A 20,853-nucleotide genomic window follows, 5' to 3' on the forward strand; every position below is an offset into this window, starting at 1 on the left:
CATTGGTTACTGTCAAGACTGCAGCCAGTGATACCAGGTAGATTTATTTATCATCTTACAACACAGGGTTGAAAAACAAGATCACACTGTAGGCCCCTTTTTGCTCACAAAACAAATGTTACATACAAAATGTATATACAGTAGATTGGTTGAATAAATAATAAGTAATGGAGATAAAAACAGTATATAACAGTAAAAGTATTTTTCATGGTGGAATGCTGAGCATGAATTAGTCTCACAGCCTGAGCAAAATGCAAATACTATAATAAATAAATGAATAAACAAAATAAAAATGAAAAATAAATACATATAATGAAAATAAATAAGTAAAATGATATAGTAACCATAATATAATGATAAATTAAATTAAACAATAAATTAATAAATACGATGAAAATAAATAAGAAAATAAAATGATGTAATAACTATTATGCAATGATAAGTACAAAATTAGATTAACTGAAATATAAATGGAGGAACGCAGATAGGTGACGCAGCTGCTTGTCACTGTAGATGAATTGCTCGTCGATCTGTTGGTAATGCCTCGGGGCTCCAGTAGATCGCGCTCGCGCCACAGACAGCAGTAGAAGAGAGCTGCGTGTGAGCTGTGTCACTGTTCTTACTGTATAAGGTAATTAATACCCACAAAGAACCTCAAACTGTTAAACATATATTAATGATAGTTTCTCATATTTAGTTAGTTTTGTATGAAATAAATACTTTTTTTGTACTAGTTTGTTGTTTAAAGACATCATGATGTGTAACTTTAAGCTGGCTGTCAGTTTTCCCGTCATTGAGTCTGAGTTGTTATCATCATTAGCATTTAAGCTAATAACTGTTACATTTTGTGGTGAACGTTTCAGGCTACTAATTCAGATGTCATGTCATAACTTATTTACAAAGATAGTGAAAGTCAGAGCAGTGTATTGTTCTCTTCATTCTCCTCCAGTTACTATTCCCCTTGTTTAAAGGGTAATTTCAGTATTGTTCGACACTATTTCCAGTTTTTAAAAATTATTTAACCGGAAGCAGACGCTACAGACTGCATTAATAAAAACAGTAATTTTACCTCTCAGGTCAATGGCTGACTTTTTAACAAATAAGCAAACAAGAGTTTGCTGATGCTCTCATGCCTACATTTATTTCACTAATTTAATTTTTAATTTTCATTTCCGTTCCGTTGCTTCCCCAATTATTGTTACGTGAGTATCTCAGAAGAAGTTTGGGAACCACTGCATTAAAGTGACCATGGCCTCAATAGTAGCGCTTAGCACTCCCTCTAGTGGTTGTCCAATAGTTAAACACCTCAATAGAGCTCTTATCATGACATATTTGTTGTCTGTAAGTTCCACAAATACGACTCTTTTTTTTTATGCCATCCAAATGATAATAATAAAAAATATGAATTAATCTAAGTTTATGGAAACAAGAAGTTTTCAAAATATTTTTTTAATTTGTGCAGAACAGTCTGATGAATCTGGAAGTCACCTCTGTGTGTGTATTTCCCTTCCAGAGACATATGAAAGATGACTGACGACTGTAATCAGGAGCATGAGATGAATGGAGATGCATCAGACTCGGATGATGACTCCGTAAGCCTGTTGTGTGATCGCAACGCCTGCCAAAGCAGAGGGGCAGCTGAGGACATGGAGATAAGTGATTTAGATTCACAAGTTGGCAACAAAGAGCAGAAAAAGGAAATGTGGAAGGAGATAAATCGACTCAAACTACCTGAGTCAGGGATATCCAGCCGTATCCGGTCTGCAGCAGGTCCTTCGAATTCTACATCTCAATTAGGTGATTATTAGAAGTTAGAAAATCCTGAAACATCACGCTACAGCTGTGTTTTGTTTCCATGCTGACAAAAAAACATGTTTTTATAGTTTCTCATTAGCAAGAGACACTTTACTCATTTCTACATTATAACAAGATATTTGTTATATATATATGTGTGTGTGTATATATATATATATGTATATATATATATTCATATATATGTATATATTTGTTAGATATGTTATGTCAGATGTTGTTGTTATTACTTGATACCAAATTACTGAGTTATTAGAAGAATTGTTGCTTGTAATAACAAAATATCACTTTATCTTGTTAGATCACAAACTTCTCATGATAAACTGGTATGTTGCTGCAACATATCACTCATTCTTGAGAACTGGGACAAATCCTGTCCTATCAAACAAGAAAAACATAATACCAACACTCTAATTCCGATCTTTTGTTTACAAAAAAACCTACATGGATTTATATATATGAAAGATATCTAAATTCTGAAATGTTTGGTGTTGTCATTTTTTTAACTTTGCCAAAAACCACCCTTATCCCAGACAAGAATTCACAACTTCAAACACTTTAAAAATGCGTCAAAAGCCTTCAAAATCTAAAACTAACAATACCTGTTGAAGGATAAGGTTTGTAAGGATAAAGGCATCTGCTAAATGCATAAATGTAAATGTAAATAACAGAGGTATAAAAATGTACTATTATAATCATCTTTGTTTTGGATTTTCACAAAAACACGATTTAATCAGGCATAAAAAGGCTTAGAAGACACCTAAAGGACCCCTGTCTCTCTTCCTGGTTTAAAAAAGGCGGCAGTACCGCTAAAGTGCTGATAAACTCTCTCTTTTTAGACAAATTAACTAAATAAAATTGCTATCATTATTTCTGTTTTTTCTCATAACTGTATCCTGAGCATCTCCTCATTCTTAATTATTTTACCCTAGCCACAGTGTGATGCCAAAACCATCTGCCTCGCAGTCGGCCGTTGGTCAGTCTGAAAAGAATGAATGCATTTTGGAGTCAGCTGAGGCAAACAGGCAAACATCTGCTTCTGTACACACTTCTTTACACAATATGTGTATAGCTTCACTCATCAACTTCTCCATGGGAGACGGTCTTAACTGCCACTCAGTTCAGTGATGGACGCTCATTTATGACCAGTTTATAGCTCTAAAGCAGAAGTTCTCTACCTGTTGCTCCCTTTTGACTGGCAGTTTTCCAAGAACAACCTTCCCACATTAAATGAGAAAAACGCATAACATGACAACAAAAGGAGAAAAAATAATTATGCTTTCATGTAGTCAGGTTTAATGTAACCAGGTCTCATATTTCCTCACCACATGCTTTAATAGCACAGGGTTGTCTACCATATCACTTTTTCATCTCACAAACTGATCCATTTTGTGGCATTACTCCCAATGGAATTTTAGCTAGCAAACACAACCTGGTGATGTGTTGTGACTGGTGTGGTGGTATTCGAATGTAACTGGTCATTGAAATTATGCATTTTGATTTTTTTTTTTTTACATATTTGTCTCATCATGAATCTTTGGTCTAAACTGTGCTTAAGATGCAGAATAGCGATGCACTTGAGAGTTGCAATATTATGTTTTGTCAGACTGTATTGATTCTCAAACATTGATTGTATTGATTGTAATGATACATGCAAAGATTTGTGGCAGTGGTTAATTTTGAGTTGTGTGTAAACTAGGTCTGGGCAATACAGCTGAAAAGTCTATTACAATAGTGAAGTTTCATATCAGTAGATATCGCATCCCTGTCCTCTGCAACGCTTTCTGCCTCATCCACCTCAGCCTGCTCCTTTTGACATGAAGGACCAGCAGTTCAACTCTGAGCTCCCTCAGCGTGAACGGGCCTCCCACTGATAGTTGTTGTTCGACTTAAAAAAAAACAGCAAGAGACCGCCATGCTGGCAAGCTGACCTGTCGTTTTTCATCTGGACTCATTTCCTAGCTGTTTCTGTTTGTCTCTCATGTCACTCACACTGTTTGTTGTCTTACATGTAACTACACACTGTTTCTCATGTGTCAAACAACACACCTGTGAATTGGTTGGTTATTGTCATGTATATGACCACTGTAATGGAAAGTACTTTTCCCTTTGATCTGTCATGTTTTACTTTAATTTAATTCACAAATCCTGATTTTATTCTTCTTCAAAGCAGCAAAAGTTGTGCAATGTGTGAAAATGCCCACCAAGGCATACCTTCACAAGAGAAATGAAAAGGGAGAGACTCATCTGCACAAAGCATGTCAGAGAGGAGATCTGACACGAGTCAGAGCACTCATTCAAGCCGGGATCAGCGTCAACATACAGGATCACGCAGGTTTGTCACAGCTTAGAATCTCTTTTGCTAAGTGGTTTATTTTTCACTTGATTGCTTCTATTTTCTAACATGTTTCACCTCCATCTTTTACTCATGAAACAATTATTACGTGTCAAACACAAAAACCCTCTTACCGGTAAACGACTTGACTCATCAGGCTGGACTGCTCTCCACGAGGCTGCTGCTGTGGGCCATGAGGCAGTGGTTGAAGAGCTGCTGAAAGCTGGAGCTAATGTTGACGTGAGAAGCTTCAATTGTGTCACGCCTCTGCATGATGCTGTTTTCAGTGGACACTATCAGGTGATGTGAAAACACTGAAAGAGACTTCTAAAATGTAGCAAAGTTGAATATAGTTTTCAGTGACACTTTTCATATGTCCATAGAGAACCAAAGTCCTGACATAACTTTCATACTAGCCTCTGTTCCACAAGATGTTGGTAACTAGGTATTGTCCCTGGTGTTTACATGGACAGATGAATATTTACTACAACACTCGCTTAAAGAATATGAACCCTATCATAACTATAACTGTCTGTTTTCCCTTCCTTATCCTTACCTTTGCCTCTTCATTCCTCTTATTTGGGGTCAAATTTTAAAAGGTAAGATGTGCTATTCCTCCAGCCTTGTCTGGACTGGACAAATTGACATTAGCATCCCTATCCAGGCAGATGCAAACATAATTACATACTATTATGCAGCATTATATTTTAGGGCTGATGTTTTTTTTTGTGTTACTATAAATGTCAGTGTGGTTTTAAAGAGTAACTGGTATTTTTCAACCTGGCCTCTGTTTTCTCATGTTGTTGTGTCCAAGTGACTAAACAGTTTTTAAAACTGGGTCAGTATTGAGCAAGAGCATTGCAGCTGGCAGCAGTAAAATTGGCTGCAGTGTAATCCTTTTGGGCAATTGCACACCGTCAAATCCATCTACTAAAGGTGCTCAGGTTCAGACTGTTATTCTGTTTGTGTTTGACAGTTCATCACTGTTCATCAGACAGTAAGATCCTTTCTGTTTAACCACAAACAGCCAATATATCGCTCTCATCAAAAAAATAATTTCATCATTGTAAAACAGACTTCACTCAAACTTGTCAGGAACAAAATAAAACTCACAAAAACATCCTTCTCCTCTTTGCACTGTTCCAACTATCACCAACTCTGGTTTATGGTCGAAATAAACCCTTAATTCACAGAGTTAGATGTGAAAATATTCTGGTTTAACACGCCTCCCTGCTGCTTCTCTTCTCTCACTTCCCTTTTGATATTTTCACATCTAACTCAGTGAATTAAGGGTTTATTTCAGCCAAACTAGAGCTGGTGATTGTTGGACCAGTAGAAAGAAGAAGTTTTATTTAGTTTCTGTTGAGCTTGCATGAATATGTCATTGATTAAAAAATTACAGCTGTTTCCAGTTAGACAGCATGTATCTCACTTGGCATGAAAGTCTGAGTCTATCAGTTTTTGTGAATCAATACTGGACCAGTTTCAAAAGAATGTTGTCCCTATCAGTCACTTTGACACAAAATCAAGGTAAAATAGGATCCACACTGAAAAATCTCTAAGTTTCCCAGTGAATGTCGAGTGTGTAAGATTTAGGGTTATCTAATTGTAGACATGGAATATAATATTCATAAGTATTTCTTCATTAGTATATAATAACCTGAAAATAAGAATACTTGTCTTTTTGTTACATTAGAATGAGACCTTTATATATACAGGGTCCTCTTCTGTAGAGGCTGACATGTTTTGTTGCCATGTTCCTACAGTAGCCCAGAGCGGTCAAACCGAACACTGGCTCTACATATTGCCTTTTGTGTTTCGCGGCCACTATAGGTTTTATTATTACATTCCTACCGCTAGATTTCACTAAACATTTAGCACCTTGTCTTATCTTAGAGTGGAAAATTAACTATTATAGGGCCTTCACATGATAAGGAATTTATCTCGGCCTCACCACCAGGCAGGGTGCAGAGAGGCAAAGCACAGCGCTACAATCGCTACTAAGTAACTAAGTTCATAAACTATATGATTCACAAATCTTATAACCCAGTCTGAATGTTTACATTTCACCATGCATTACATTTACTGGTGAGATCATAGTCTGCTTTTAATGTTGTGTTACAGAGTTTGGGGAACCCTGAAACACTTTTCTTGTGTGTTTCTTCTTGTGTCTGGAAGGGAACCCTTGATTTGTGAAATTCTTATGAGATTTTTCTATGTTGTTCCTTCATTGTGATGTTAAAATGATCATTCTCACGAGACCTTCAAGACTCGACCATCAGTCACTGTCTCCTCTGCTTGTGTCACTTTGACACATCTGCGGTCTCTTCTGCCTGCGTCATCACATTCAGCTGTTATCTCATTGGTTACGCTATGAAATGTCAGCGGCAAACGAGGTAAAATTGAAATTTTGAGTGCAGCAGTCAGCAGCAGATCCAAGCGGTGCACCACACCGAGGGTAGCGGTGCTGCTTGGGGGGGTGACACTGCTCTCTCCATAGGAAAACAATGGGACAGCCAGTGCAAAGTGTTTTTACCACTGATCATGTGTTGGGGCCTTTACAGAAGCATCCTAACTGAAGAATTTCCAAAGATAGGAATCCTAGATAATAATAGACCCTGTCCTCAATTCAAAATAACTGTCTGAAAGGTCTGTACGAAAATGACAGTGAAGATGGGGAACAACATGAACACTTTATTATGATTGAAAAGCTCCTCAAACCATATGATGATGCTTTCAATTTCCCGGATCACATATTAATGAGTATATATTGACTGCCATGATGATTAATTTAGATTTTTTTTCGATGTGCTCTGCCCAACACTTATCATGGGTCAGTAACTGGCAAGAAAACTCCCCCAAAAGGTGGCGTTTCCTCTCCTCCAACACACAATTCATTTCTCTGACTCATCAAAGCTAAAATGGAACGTCGATCTTTTCTTGTCTATTCACAAGCTAGCCAGTGACAAGAGAAGTTAGACAGCTGTTGTCATGGATATAGAAAGTCTTGTGGACATTTTAAACACAGACCTGTCTGTCCTGTCTTGGAAACTTAAGTTAAGACAGGACAAGCATTAGGCTTTTTTTCTGTAACGAGACCACTGATCAGAAATACACTTGTCACGGCCCTATTTGTGATGCTTTCGTAATGACCGCTCAATGTCTGATTCAATTCAAGTATTAACTGATATCCAGTGAACGTATTAAAGCACTCAGACAGATGGAGAGTGTGTTATATGACATGTTCATGCATTGTGAAAGCTTGGGTAAGGTAAGGTTGGCATCTGCAATGATGTGTTAAGCATGTGGTTGCAGTGTGTGGGGTATAAATCAGGCAAAGCATTCTTTTAGCATCAATTGGAATTGGCAGAAAGATTCTTAATTGACTCTGAACATGGCATGATAGTTGCCACTTGTGACTAAAGCTGTGATCTTGAGCCAGGGGCCTAATCACATTAATCACTCAGTGGATTTTGTAATGAAGGGGTTGACATTCATCAGCTTTGTTGGATGCTGATGTTGTGAACACAGGAGCATTGATACTGAACTCTCTGGTTTACTTTTGTACAGTATGCACATGCTGCTGGAGGTTCCTCCTCCGAATAAGATGTGAAATGTGTGTGTGTTATGTAGGTAGTGAAGCTCCTCCTCCAACATGGGTCAAACGCCAGCAACAGGAGTGTCAGTGGCCTCAGTGCACTAGACATGGCGAAAGAGGAGAATATCAAAGAGCTGCTCCGAGCATCTTGTGTGACACAAGAGCGGCCTTGTGAGGCAAATGTACAATCCAGACCAACAGGTGAGTCTCCTTTCAGCTTCCAACTTCAGATATCAGTCTATTCATATTTTCTCTGTAGAACAACCATTCTGAAACTTAAGAAAGCCACAGCTCAATTTGAAATCTGAAAATCTTCTGAGGCCCACCCAAACCTTTAAACACAGCTCTGATCAACACAAGACTAATATCACCAAAAACGAGATATAAGATACATACTGGTGTTTATGTCATAGGTCACCAAATATGGTGTAACACCTGTTAAGCTAGGTCAGATAAATGAAGAATAGCAGGCAATTTAAATCACATGACTTGCTAATTTCAAACTTAAAAAATCAATCACGGCATTCACTTTGGGAGTCACTGCTGTAGAGCAAATGTGATCCAAGCCTTTGAATAGAAGTGGGCTGCTAGTTGAAAGACCACCATCAGGTAAAAAAATCCCATCATACTATTGTGGTATATCTGAGAGGAGAAAAACCTGTGTCACCACATTAGTAACAGTAGAAACATATGAATCATAGTGAAAATAAACAGTGGCATCTGAATATACCACAAAGCACATGTAACACACACAAAAGGTGTAAAAAGCTCTATTTGAACAATGCTGGCACTGTCCTGGATAAAGACTTTTTTTGCTGACCAGTAGTTGTCAGTTTAAGCCATTCAGCGTCTTATCATCGCAGGTTTAAAATACTAATGTATTTATGTAAATATATGTTTTTGGGATGCAAAGCAAGCCACCTTTTAAATTCTACTAACAAAACAGGTAATGACCCTGAATGTGTCTGAACAACCAGCAGGAGACTCTTGAATGGAATTTGTGGTGTTTATTTTTTCTTGCGACCAACGTATAAATGAAAACATGGTCAACTAAAACTCTTGGCACTGACTAACGGTTAAGTCAACTGTTAGGGGGCAGCAGCAAACAACATACACTGCCTGGCCAAAGAAAAAAAAAAGTCACCACCTGGATTAAATTAAGCAAATAGTTCAGATCCTTCCACTGGATAATGACTGCAGAGATGAATATGTTTCAGCTGGTAACAAGTTATTGAACTCTAACTGATGCAGTGAGCAGCTTCTCATTTCTTAAACAACCATGTCAGAATAGTAGTGAACCTTCATCTTCAAGGAAGAAATGTGGTCAGAAAATAATCTTGAATTATCCTGATCAGAGATCACTTAAATGTTTGGTGAAATCAAATCATAAAAAATCAACAGTAGAACTCACGGCTGTGTTTAATAGTGAAAGTAAGAACATTTCCACACACAATGAGAAGAGAACTCGAGGGATTGAGACTAAACAGCTGTGGAGCCTTAAGAAAACCACTTATCAGTGAGGATCATCAGAAAAAAGGCTTCAGTTTGCTAGAGAGCATAAAGATTGGACTGTGGATCAATGGAAAAAAATCATGTGGTCTGATGAGTCCAGATTTACTCTGTTCCAGAGTGATGGGGGCATCAGGGTAAGAAGAGAGGTGGATGAAGTGATGCTCCCATCATGCCTAGTGCCTGTGGGGTCAGTGTTATGATCTGGGGTTGCTTCAGTTGCTCAGGTTGAGGTTCAGCAACATTATGTGTCCAAAAAATGAGGTCAGCTCACTACCTGAATATATTGAATGAACAGGTTTTTACATCAATGGATTTTTTCTTTCCTAATTCCATGATGACAATGTCAGGATTCATCAATTCCATGGCAAATATGTGCCGTAATCAAAACTAAAGGCTGTCCAACAAAATATTAATGTGTGACTTTTGTGATTTTTGGCCAGGCAGTGTATTTATTTGTCAGGACAAAAACCTTGTACATAAAGTAAAGCAATAATCAAGAAGCAAAAGGAAAAGGAAAATGCAACCTAAGCTATTTTAGAGGTGCCTCTGCTTATCTAAGAGGTGGTATTATTGAATGGCAATAGAAACAATACCATAACAATCATAAGAGGTATTATAACTCACAAACAGAGGACAAAATGTCCACATCAACACCAGAACAATCACAAATAAAGAGTATCAAACACTTACTTCCTGTAGTCTTAAACGGTGGCTCTGAAACATTTGTAGTTTGCTTCTTCTTGGAGCACAGCAGCTGTTGTCAGCTGGTTTCACAGCAGGTACCATGGATTCCACAGATGACTGTGTTTCACTGCAAACACACAGCTATGTTGGCTTACATTGGTTGCAAACAACACAAATACTTAGAGCCAACTGAGCTAAAGACAAACAGATGCTGTGAATTTAGGCGTACTTTGGAATATGTGTTTTAAGATTACTGAGCATACGGATGCAGAGCAGAGAAGTAGATGTTGGCAGAGTAGTTAAAGACATTCCTCCTTTGATACCTATTTTTATAAATACATCACCCCCTTTCAAGATTTAGATAAGACAGCATTTGATACTGCAAAATTGAGAGCATTCGACTAAGCCTACTGCAGACTGGCCCACGCTCGCCTGTTCCAGATAAATGTTTTAGATTTGAGATAAAAACACTTAGAGTCGGCAGAGAATCCACGCTCAGGCTCAGGCCTGTCATGTCGTGAAGCTTACAAGCCATGTCCTGACCTCGTCATGAGTTTTCCCAGATGCTACCACAGTCAGTGAAAAACAAAGTGCACTTTTACTTAGAACACCTTGGAAACTGGTTCCAGACACAGTATCCAATGAGAGCAGAACAGAAAACAGGAGGAAGAACGCAGCAGACACATGCATGCATCCATGAAACACGTGTACAAACACCTCTCTTGTGTCTTCACTTTTAGCATGAGCAGTGAGGAAATCCTTAAATTTTTAAAGGTCCCCTCCATCCATGCATTAACCTTACACATATATACAAATAGTCACCTGGGAACAACAATGTGTGTCTGATATGTTTTTTTTCCACCAAACAAGTACAGTTTCCACATTAAAAATCTTGCAATGGTATTAACTAACCTCTACTAAAATTCCAGAATCTATAAATATGCAAATTTTATTCACTTCCACAGTTTTCCTGCTGGACACAAGATGTCTTCTGCTGTACTGTAAACAGGTTGACATGTTTTACTTCACTTTGTGTCACACTATGTTTAAACAGTGTTGGATGTGTTGCTTCTTTTAAGCATGGGAAACCTTAGGACTTTGGATGTCTTAAGAGTGGTGTTTGCAGCTGAGGTCTGAGTGCAGGATTCTTTCAGATGACACATCCTCAGAGGCTCAGTGCCACATGCAGCCCTCCTTCCAGAGCAGCTTCACTCCCAGCCACAATGACACGGCAAATGTGCAGTCCAAAGAATCGGGTGTCAGAGACGGAGCCAGAGAGTCCAGTGACATTCAGCTGAGGAAGAAAGACACCACCACTGATAATGTGAGAGCTCTTTTACACTTCCAATACCTTCACACTCAAGTGTGCATTAGTGTCAGCTGAGGCTGGATTAAATGTACATCAACAGAGAAGGTCTTTTTAACCACTTATGGTACAGGTCCAATCATCTGATGTCGTCCCTCCCTTTAGGAGATGCGCAGCATCACTTTGTTGAAAGCGTCGCTGGTTTTACAGCTTTGATGTCATAATTCTTCACTAAGTTTCTTTCTTTTTTTTTTATAGCTGAGCCATTCAGAGGCTGTGATGGTGGCTTTGGAAGAGGTGGGAAGAAAACACACAGAAATATCAAGTTGGCCTCTGGCAAGTCTGGAAGACGCAGGTAGAGCAGCAGCAAACAACCTAGCCTGTCAAGTCAGTTTTATTTTAAAGGGATAGTTCAGTTTTTTGGGGGTTTTTTGAAGCGTGATTGTATGAGGCATTTATCTATAGTCAGTGGATTACTTACAGTAGATGGCAGTTGACACACTTCCAGTTTGGAGAAGCAGCAGGAGTACCTGTGTTGGAAGCTCAGCTGTCCCTTTAAGAATATGGATCTAGCAGGATGGTGGACAACTTTCAGCGGCTGCCAAATAGACTGTAGCCACTTGACCTCCTCTCCACTAATAGTACTGCTGCTGCTTTATTGGAAGCATTTCCATTTCCATTTTAATGTTTAAAGAACATAAAGTCAATTATAAACCAGAATTAGCCAATAGGATCTAAGCATATCCAGCAGCTACTATGCAAAATGTTGTCAGCTTGGTTTCACATAGCAACCAGACAGACAGATGGTGGATTTGTATGATTTACTGTAGCCGTGCTGTTTTTCAGGCAGATGTGGTGCTGCTCTAACACATACCCAGAATGTGCTCAGTGACGTGCTCACCAAACAGCAGCTGGAGAAGGATCATCTTGCTCAAAAATACCAGTCAGTTCACAAAAACTTCTTCCATAACATGCAGTTGTTGTTGTACATTAAATACAAAATAGGTCACAAAACACAACCCTTAGCAGCACTGATGCTAATGGACTTTGAAAATGTGTTGTTGACTCCACCCTCTAGTGATCAGTAGGTCACATGGACCTACTAAGGCCCATTGTTAGGAGTTTGTCATGCTGCCTTGCTGAAATAATACTGTTATTGGCAGAGCTGAAAGCAATGAAAAGTACACAAGTGTAAGTATTACTGGCCTCTAGATGCTGCACAAAGGAGTGAATGCAAAGAGATACAGAGTCCTCTACAGATGTATTTTTCTTGTAAGCATACTGAAATGGGTCAAGCGTCACCCTGGACAGATAACTGGTCACCAGCTTCTCAAAAACTTTCATAATAACAGAAGTCTACGGGTCTCTGTTCATTTAAACAGACCACATTTGTCTTTTGAGGCACTGAGACCGCAGGCTGAGATACTAATAAAATAAAAATATCAGTAAACACCATAGACAGTTCATCAGCACGGCACTTGATAGTAGCTGCTGCTTTCCTGCAATTCTATAGTTTTAGCAGATTTCTGACATGGTCCTTCACTATCAAGAATGGTAGATCTAAGGGCATGGTGTAACTGGGGAAGGTTGAACCAGTCAAAGGCATAGTGTCAAATCTAGAGTAAAGTTCATTTAGTTTGTCAGAGAGCAAAGGGTCATCATCCATGATAACAGGAGTAGTTTTTCTCCTCAGGCTCTCCTGCTGTCATGTTCACTACGTTTGGTTTCTAGCTTGCTCTTATCCTGGGGTTAAGGCTAGCCATGGGCGAACACTATGCAGTGTGCACAGTAGGTGTGGGAATCTCTGGGTACCTCATGATTTGATTCGATTATGTTTCAGAGGGCTACGATTTAATGATAAAATTATTCTTGATGCATCTTGATACATCTCAATGCATCAAACACTTTCAAGCTAGGGGATGCTGATTGGATTGGATTCATCTGCAGCTGTTTACGTTCAGCTATAAAACTTAGGAACTAGCATCATGTAGAAGTAAACGTGATGCACGTTACATTTAGAGGTGGGAGTCTTTTTGTCTGCGTGTTTATTTTCAAAGAGTCAACTGCTTTTATTAATGAATGAATCATTTTGAAAGCATCATACAGTCTCCTGCCTGTGTGAGAATAACAAAATGAGGGGGAGGCAGAGTGTTTTTACTGTGTGTTGTTATTAATGTTGTGTCTCCAGCAGTGGAGAGCAGCTTCTCTGCTGCACCATTAGCTCTGAGGAAATTCCTCGCTGTCCAGTGTGTAGAGCTGGCGCAGAGTTTTAGAGGTGAACAGACTGAGAGTGAAAAATCAAAGAGTGATTTTCTTCACCACAGCAGTGCTTTGCAATTTGTGCATATGCAGCTGCTCTTTTTTGTTAGAGCTGATCGCTGCTCTCATAATGTCTCTGGGCGATGGAAAAGTATTCACAATACACGTTTGTCTCACAAATGCAATTTTTCAGACACTAAATCCAGACACGATTGCACCTACTCCCCTCCTTGTTATATGCTGATAATTCTCACATGTGGGCACTGTAGATCATCCCTACACTGCCCTCACAGCTGAGTTCCAGTTTATTTGCTCCATCAACATCATGTTAATTAACATTTAGAAAATCGATTTTTGACTTTTATGAATCGATTCAGAATGCATCTAAGAATTGAGTATTTCCCCCATCCTTTGTGCAAAGCCCTTAAATGTTGCTGTTTCAGGCATCAGCTCACTGGTTTTCTAAATAAGAGCTTTATTGGTGCTCCTCCTTACATACAAAGCCCTTAATGGGCGTATACATTTCTCACTCCCTTCTTCCTACTACAGTCATTGGCAGCTGGTCTATTGGAGGTTCCCCGAAGCAGCTGAAAGAAAGTCAGGGATGCAGCGTTTGTCAGTTACGCTCAAATCCTCTGGAACACACTACCTATAAATGTCAGAGAAGCCAGCTCTCTAAATATTTTTAAAAGAAAGCTAAAAATCTATCGTTTCACTTCAGCCTTTTACTAGCTATGAAATTTCTGATATCGGCCTGAATTTTGCTTCACACTTATGCACTGCTATACTCTATTTTCCATCTTATGTTATGCTTTGATCTTACTTTTATTAGTATTATCTAGTGGGAGGAGTGGTGTTATAATGTGAAGATGCATTCTATCTTTATGTTCATTCTATGTCTTTTTTATGTGAAGCACTTGGTGCATGTAATTTCCTTGTTATGAAGCTCTTTAGGCTGCATTGCTGGTGTGAAATGTGCTATACAAATACAAACAAAGTTTTTTGTCGTTGTTTGGTTCTCTGTGCAGGGGTGCACCTGATTGCCTTCGGAAACGCTTGCTGAGAAGACAGATTGAATCCTTGGCTTCACATCAGAGGACCTTGGTGGAGCTGCTCCAGAAGCAAATGAAATTGGTGAAAGTGTTTGTAACCACGAAGGCCAAACTTTCCCCTCGGCCTCCCAAACATCCAGGCAGTACAGTGGTGAGACAGCAGCCAGGTCACTCCTCCACTCCAACTTCTTTTAAAGCTAGTGAGGCATACAGCTGTAATCAAAAGAACCCAAAAAGGGAGCGGCATGGATAAAGACAGCACCTCTGTCTTTTAGCAAATGTCATCAAAATTCTTAAAAATAATTCCTCCACCACATTACTGCAACTTTGTTTTGGCTTGAAATCTATTTTAAAGAAGTACTGCATCCTTAAAGACACTTTCTGAGCTTTAAAATAAATTGTGATGACACACATAAAAGTCTAGTGATAACGTTGGCATTTCTTAATAAATTTTTATAGAAATCTTTATTTCATGAGTTGAAAGTGGCTGCAAAAATCATCCTGAAACTTGCAAAACCATTGCAGAGATAGAATCGACCACTGGGGACTGCTCTATATCATGAAATTTATATAAGAAAAATAACATTGATGTCCTCTAATCCCAGTTGTGTGGCCCAGCCTCAGCACTCATTTTCAAATATATGCTGATTGAGACTCCTCATTCAAAGGAGTTTCCACCTGTAAACCCTCTACTTGGTATCTTTCAATTTTGGTGCTTTTGATGGCTGAAAAAAGCACCAGCAGACTGCAGTCTTTGCCTTGATGATGATAAATGAGCCCATGATAAACAGCAGGGCTATAGCTGTGAACAGACTAGGGTTGTCACAGTGCCAGAATTTTAAACTTCTGACAAGTATCCAAAGGACAAAACAACACTCTAAAGATGACCTGGCTTAGTTTACCAGCTTTATAGCAGAATTTGAAAGTCTAAATAACAATTGTACAGACATAAAACCAATGATCTGTTGTTCTTCACAAATCAAGACTCAATAGTCTAATGATGGCATGATTGTCAGTGTTTAAATCAACAAATCTAATTGAATTGTGACCTCAAAATGGGAAGGCAAACTAAAATGTGGATTTGGAGAATCGTGACAGCCTTACAACATATTTTTTTTAAATATCCTGCACACAGTGCTGGTACAGAAAGAGTCACTGAACACTGATGTGTTTGTGTGTGCTGCAAGACAAATTTCAGGCAGAACAATAAAGACACAGCTGAACTCCAGTTCAGCTTCAGCACTGATCAATACCTCACAGACTCCAAATGGCGTCACCAGAGAAAGATGGCAGCACTCGAATCCAGGATTTTTCCACTTCATTTCTGTGCTGCAGGAGGAGTTTGAGCTGTGGCGTCCATCTTTAGTTATAGTCAACGGCTGGTAGATTTTCTCTTCAAAAAAGCCTTAAACGTTGGCTTTGATGGATTTTTTTTCAAATTTGTATGATGTGAAACAATAACGTGACATCAAGTTGGATTTTGACTCACCAACACCTCATTTGGAATACATCCCTGCTCTGTGGCTCCAACTCACTATTCAGACTCCTCTACTCATTTTTGCATATGCAAATGCTACATATTGCTAAATATAGGCTATTGAAAGTGGAAGTATCAAAATTGATTTTTTATGAAAATATGATGCCTGCATTTCATGTCACATTCAGGGGCCACACTTAAAGAAACCCTGTCTTAGATGAATCGTGATTAAATTCAGTGGAGACATCCTGCACTGTGTCTTGAATGTCCACACAAAGTTTAGTTCACATATTTTGAAGGGGGGACAAGTGAGCACGCTGCAGGCTTTGTGATGATAAAACAAGTGTGTGATTAGTCTCACTTCTTCTTTAACCAGAATTCAACTAACTGAAGTGACTTTGCACTGCTTTGTGAAGCCTGAAACCCACTCGAGGTTTTAATTTTGGTTTGTTAGAACCACTTCCATCTGTTGATCACTAAAAAGTTTGAACCTGGAAACACCACTCACTGCCATGTTTTCTTTTAGATATTAATCCAAGGATCAGCCTCCGCAGACTGTTTTTCTTCTGTTATCTGTTGATGTAGAACAAGCTTCACTCCTCTGCTGTTTCCTGCCTGCCAGTATGAGCCCGTGGAGGCTGTAAATTATTGAGTGTTCGCTGTAGAGCTGTGCACCAGCACACACTCCTCCTCCTCCTCCTCCTCCTCTCATATCTTCCATCTCATTGAGAAAATTTTTAAAAAGTAGCGGTACAGAGGCCTGTTGTTCCAGAGGACTGCTGGGAGAAACTTGATAGGCAGTCAGGTTTCACATATCCCACCGTATCTTTGATAATCCCATTAATAAGTCATTATTTAAAAACAGACATGTCAGCGGTGTTAAAAGATGTGAACTCTTTCTGCTGTTTGTCCTCTTTGTCTCATTACTTATTGAATGTGGAGGCTAAAGGAAACGCGCCACAGAGATGTCGAGAGGAGGACGTTCGACGCTGCAGGGCCGGATCTTCTCGGGAGACGTTACCCACAGGTCTGTAGTTCCTGTCTGTTGACATGACTAACCCCGGCTCAGCTCCACATACATCCTGCCGCTGACACTTCCTTCACAGCAACTCAAATAAACACAGTGAGCGGGCAGGCAACCACTGAAGCGTGGCTTCTTCTGTGTCAATAATTAATCACCTGCCTCATACGTCTCCCACCTGGCGCTTCGCTGACCACTGTTGCAAACAGCCTCATTAAAGGTGCAATATGTAAGAATTTTAGTTTAAAGGCATAATAAGCAGCAGTTCCCTAAAAAATCCAGACGCTGCCCTCTGCCTATATTTCCTTATTTTCTCGTGATTTTGCTAAGCTTAGGACACTTTACCCACCCAAAAGGTTGGTATATGATGTCCTTGGAATGAGACACCAATCAATTATCTTTCTTTTGTGTTTACAAACAGATTAGACAAATCTGTAATTCTACCTTAGCAAAATGATTAACAGAGTGTGAAGAAATAACAGTTTTGACATTATGTCAAAAACGTCTGTATCTCAACATAACAGTTTAGCATGCTAACAGGCTAGCATCAGCATATCTTGTAATATCACTTTGTAGACCAAGACACAATAGTCTATTAATATAGCTCAGGTCTTGATGTGAAAATACTCTGACTCTGAATGATATTTTCACCAGATTCCCAACTTTACACCTCCGGAATCAGAGTCCTGGTTGAAGCTCCCTTAAATCACTGCAGTACTGTATTTCCTGTCATCAGTCTGGCCTCCATCAGTCTCAGAGGCTCAGAGGTTTTTTTCAGGCAACCAATCAGAAATTAGATAGGACTCATCACCCTGATTACCAAGAAAATGGTAAAATGTGCTTTAAAGGTGTCTTTTTTTCAGCTGTCAGTACTTTTGTAGCTTCAAACTGAGTCTCTGTGGTTTAAAGTTTAGTTTCTCATTGATATTCCCATATCAAGACACACCTTCAAGCAGGTAGACCAGATGCAAATCCCTGTAGTGCTGAGTCAAATTTTCTGGGTGGTGCTCATAGTGAAAAACATGTCAGACTTGTCAGACATGTCAGACAAGATATTGTTGTCATAGAAACAAAATCCAGTGCAGTGTTTTTTTGTTTGTTTTTTTAACGGCACATCATGTCATCCCAGCGCTCCACAGCTCCCTGCCAGTGCTTTTCTGACAGTAAAACGTTCTGTGGACATGAGCCCTAACTAGGTAATGGCAGCTATAGTTAACTGGTCACTCTGGTGATATGTTGCCCCCGGTTTGGTGGCAAATTGTTACATATTGCACCTTTAAAATGATCTGTGCATTTGTATTAAAAAGGCACCTCATATGGTTTTGAATGTTTCTGAATGCCTTGTCTGTTCCTGCAGAGACAAGCATCCTGAGCCTTCTCAGGAGAATCACAATAATCCAGTTGGTGGAAGATGAGGAACTGGTGCCAAACGCCATACTGGACTACTACTGGGAAAAGTTCTTGAAGAAAGACTGCTCAGAGTCTGAAGACTGGGGCTGGGAGTGAATTAGAGAAAATGAGTTTGTTCAGAGAATGTAACTTCTTGAGTTTTACTTGTTCACTCATTTTATGATCAGTTTACTGTACTCATTGGGATTGTGATCATTCAAGAGGGGTACAATGTGAAGTCCACAAGAACATGATTTCTGTTTCTATTCTGGATTTCTGTTGCCAGTGTTGATAACGATATTAATGAGTTTAAAAAAATTCTGATATTGATATATGGCAGTCATTCCCAAAGATGGGGTCGGGACCCACAGGTGGGTCACAAGAGATTTTATATGGGTCACCAAATAAATAAAAGATTATGCAAGAAATAATAAGATTCAACATGTGTATGTATATTTTTTTTACTGATGAAATGAAAAATGAGAATCTGTTAATTCCACCTAAATGCACTTATTTAGTAAGAAGTAGGCCTAGATGTCTTATCTTATTTTCCAGATGAGAGGAAATAGAAACAATAAGATGACTTATTAACTCATAAATACATTTATTTCTCATTTATAAAGTATTTAACGTGTGTTCATTTTTTTAATAATCAAGATAATATAAGGGGGTGCAGAAATGGCAGTAAAAATGGTCAGGAATGTTCATTTATGCACAAATGAACCTTTTCCAAGATTTATTGATAAGACCTGTTGTCATTTGGGTCAAGATGGTTTTGATTTTTAAAAAGTGGGTCGGTAGAAAAAAAGTTTGATACAGGGGATATTTTTTTTTATGCTGAATACAATATACTAAACACAGAATATATACATAAACACATTTTTGCAATGATCCTTCAAATGTTACACTCATGACAAAGGTATGTAAGACAGCATATTTAACAGTTTTATAATAAAGTTTATTGTTCAAATTGACATTAAGGAACTGAAACGGTAAACTTTCATCACTATTTTAATAGTTAGAAATATTTGTAAATATAAAAGCACAAATATAATAATGTATAGAACCTGACCGATGCTGGAATTTTGGATAACCATATAGGGGATAAAAAAAAAAAAATCAAATATTAATTTACCAATGTAGGCTAGTATTGGGCCAATAATATCAGTCGGCTGAAAATATTAGTGAGGCTCTAACTTCCCCTGAGTGAGAAGGATTGAAGCATATTTCAGATAATTCATTTATCTCCCTTCTTTTTTCATGTTATACAAGTTCAGGTTTCATGTTGCAGCAATTTACATAAGGTTCATTCATTCAACATGACCCCACCGTCTCATAACTATATCATTTCTAACATCAAAAATGTTAAGAAATTCAAGTCGGGTATTGAGAAATACTGAACTGGTGATGACACAATTTCCCCTTGCTGCCCATGTTAAAAAATGGTTGTCTTGTCTGATATGGAACTAAAAACTAAAAACTGTTTTACATAAAACAAGTAGGTGGACACGTGCAAAAGGAAATTCTTAATCTTTACATGCATAGATATTCATCATTGCCAAAATTTCCATTGATCAGGGCCAATTTGGCAGTCATGAATATTTTCAAAGTAATATAAAAGTGCCATTTTATGTGTTTTGTTTTAAATTTATGTTAATCCAGTGGTTTCCAAACTGTTTTCTTTTTCTTGAGAAGTCAAAAAAAGTCACATCTCCCACCCCACAACTATTATGAATCATTAACAATAGAAAAATGAATATTAGCAGACTTGTTTCTTTTTCCTACATAAATCTTACTCATTCAACTTTGTTTTGCTCTTTATTTCTGCCCTAGTCATCCACAGCCTTGTGTAGAAGTATACTGATTATTTTTAGGAAGTAAAAAAGTGGTTCCAGGGTACAGTTAAGAAACACATTTGATCACCACTTGGATCTTTTTGAACTTTTTACGTTACAGAGGAAACGTCTGAGTAATTAACATTAGTCAGAGTTTCTGTGGTAATTCCTGTGAAGTTCACCCGTTTTTTCTCACAGGATGCCTGTACTAAAAAGCCATTTTTGTACGATATTTATGTCATTTTCAAAACTTTTTTCTCTCATTTTGAACATATTGAGGCCACAAAATCTGTTGAGTTTGTTTATGTTGCAGTTTGTGTGAGTTTGACCTCTTTGTTTTGTTTTTTTTTTACACAAAAAGCCGGTACTAGAAGTGAAGGTAGGTTGTATTGACACACTATATCTTTTAACAGCCTTGTCAGTGTTCAAGTTTATGTGAGCAAAGTTGTGATATTTTGAACTGTTACCAGCATTAAACCAAAAATAAATAAATAAAGATTACACAGTTCAAGTGTGTGGTTTGGTGTGTAAAAGTTTCAGCCGATCATGACTCTGCTGTGGGTTTAAAAATGA

General features: G+C 38.4%; 1 protein-coding gene across 1 annotated transcript; it reads left to right on the forward strand.

Moving 5' to 3' along the window:
* Nucleotides 1-1,520: 1,520 nt before the first annotated feature.
* On the forward strand, nucleotides 1,521-19,106 carry LOC146320812 (uncharacterized). Its single transcript, XM_084729261.1, has 11 exons — nucleotides 1,521-1,797; nucleotides 3,986-4,147; nucleotides 4,305-4,447; nucleotides 7,781-7,946; nucleotides 11,096-11,265; nucleotides 11,506-11,602; nucleotides 12,094-12,190; nucleotides 14,535-14,801; nucleotides 16,621-16,652; nucleotides 16,781-17,062; nucleotides 18,414-19,106. Exons 1-11 carry the CDS (start codon nucleotides 1,527-1,529, stop codon nucleotides 18,560-18,562), a joined length of 1,836 nt encoding a protein of 611 aa, XP_084585387.1. The 5' UTR covers nucleotides 1,521-1,526; the 3' UTR covers nucleotides 18,563-19,106.
* Nucleotides 19,107-20,853: the final 1,747 nt, after the last annotated feature.

This window comes from Lutjanus erythropterus, chromosome 10, assembly GCF_056507025.1.
Source record: "Lutjanus erythropterus isolate fLutEry1 chromosome 10, fLutEry1.hap2, whole genome shotgun sequence".
NCBI lineage: Eukaryota > Metazoa > Chordata > Actinopteri > Lutjaniformes > Lutjanidae > Lutjanus > Lutjanus erythropterus.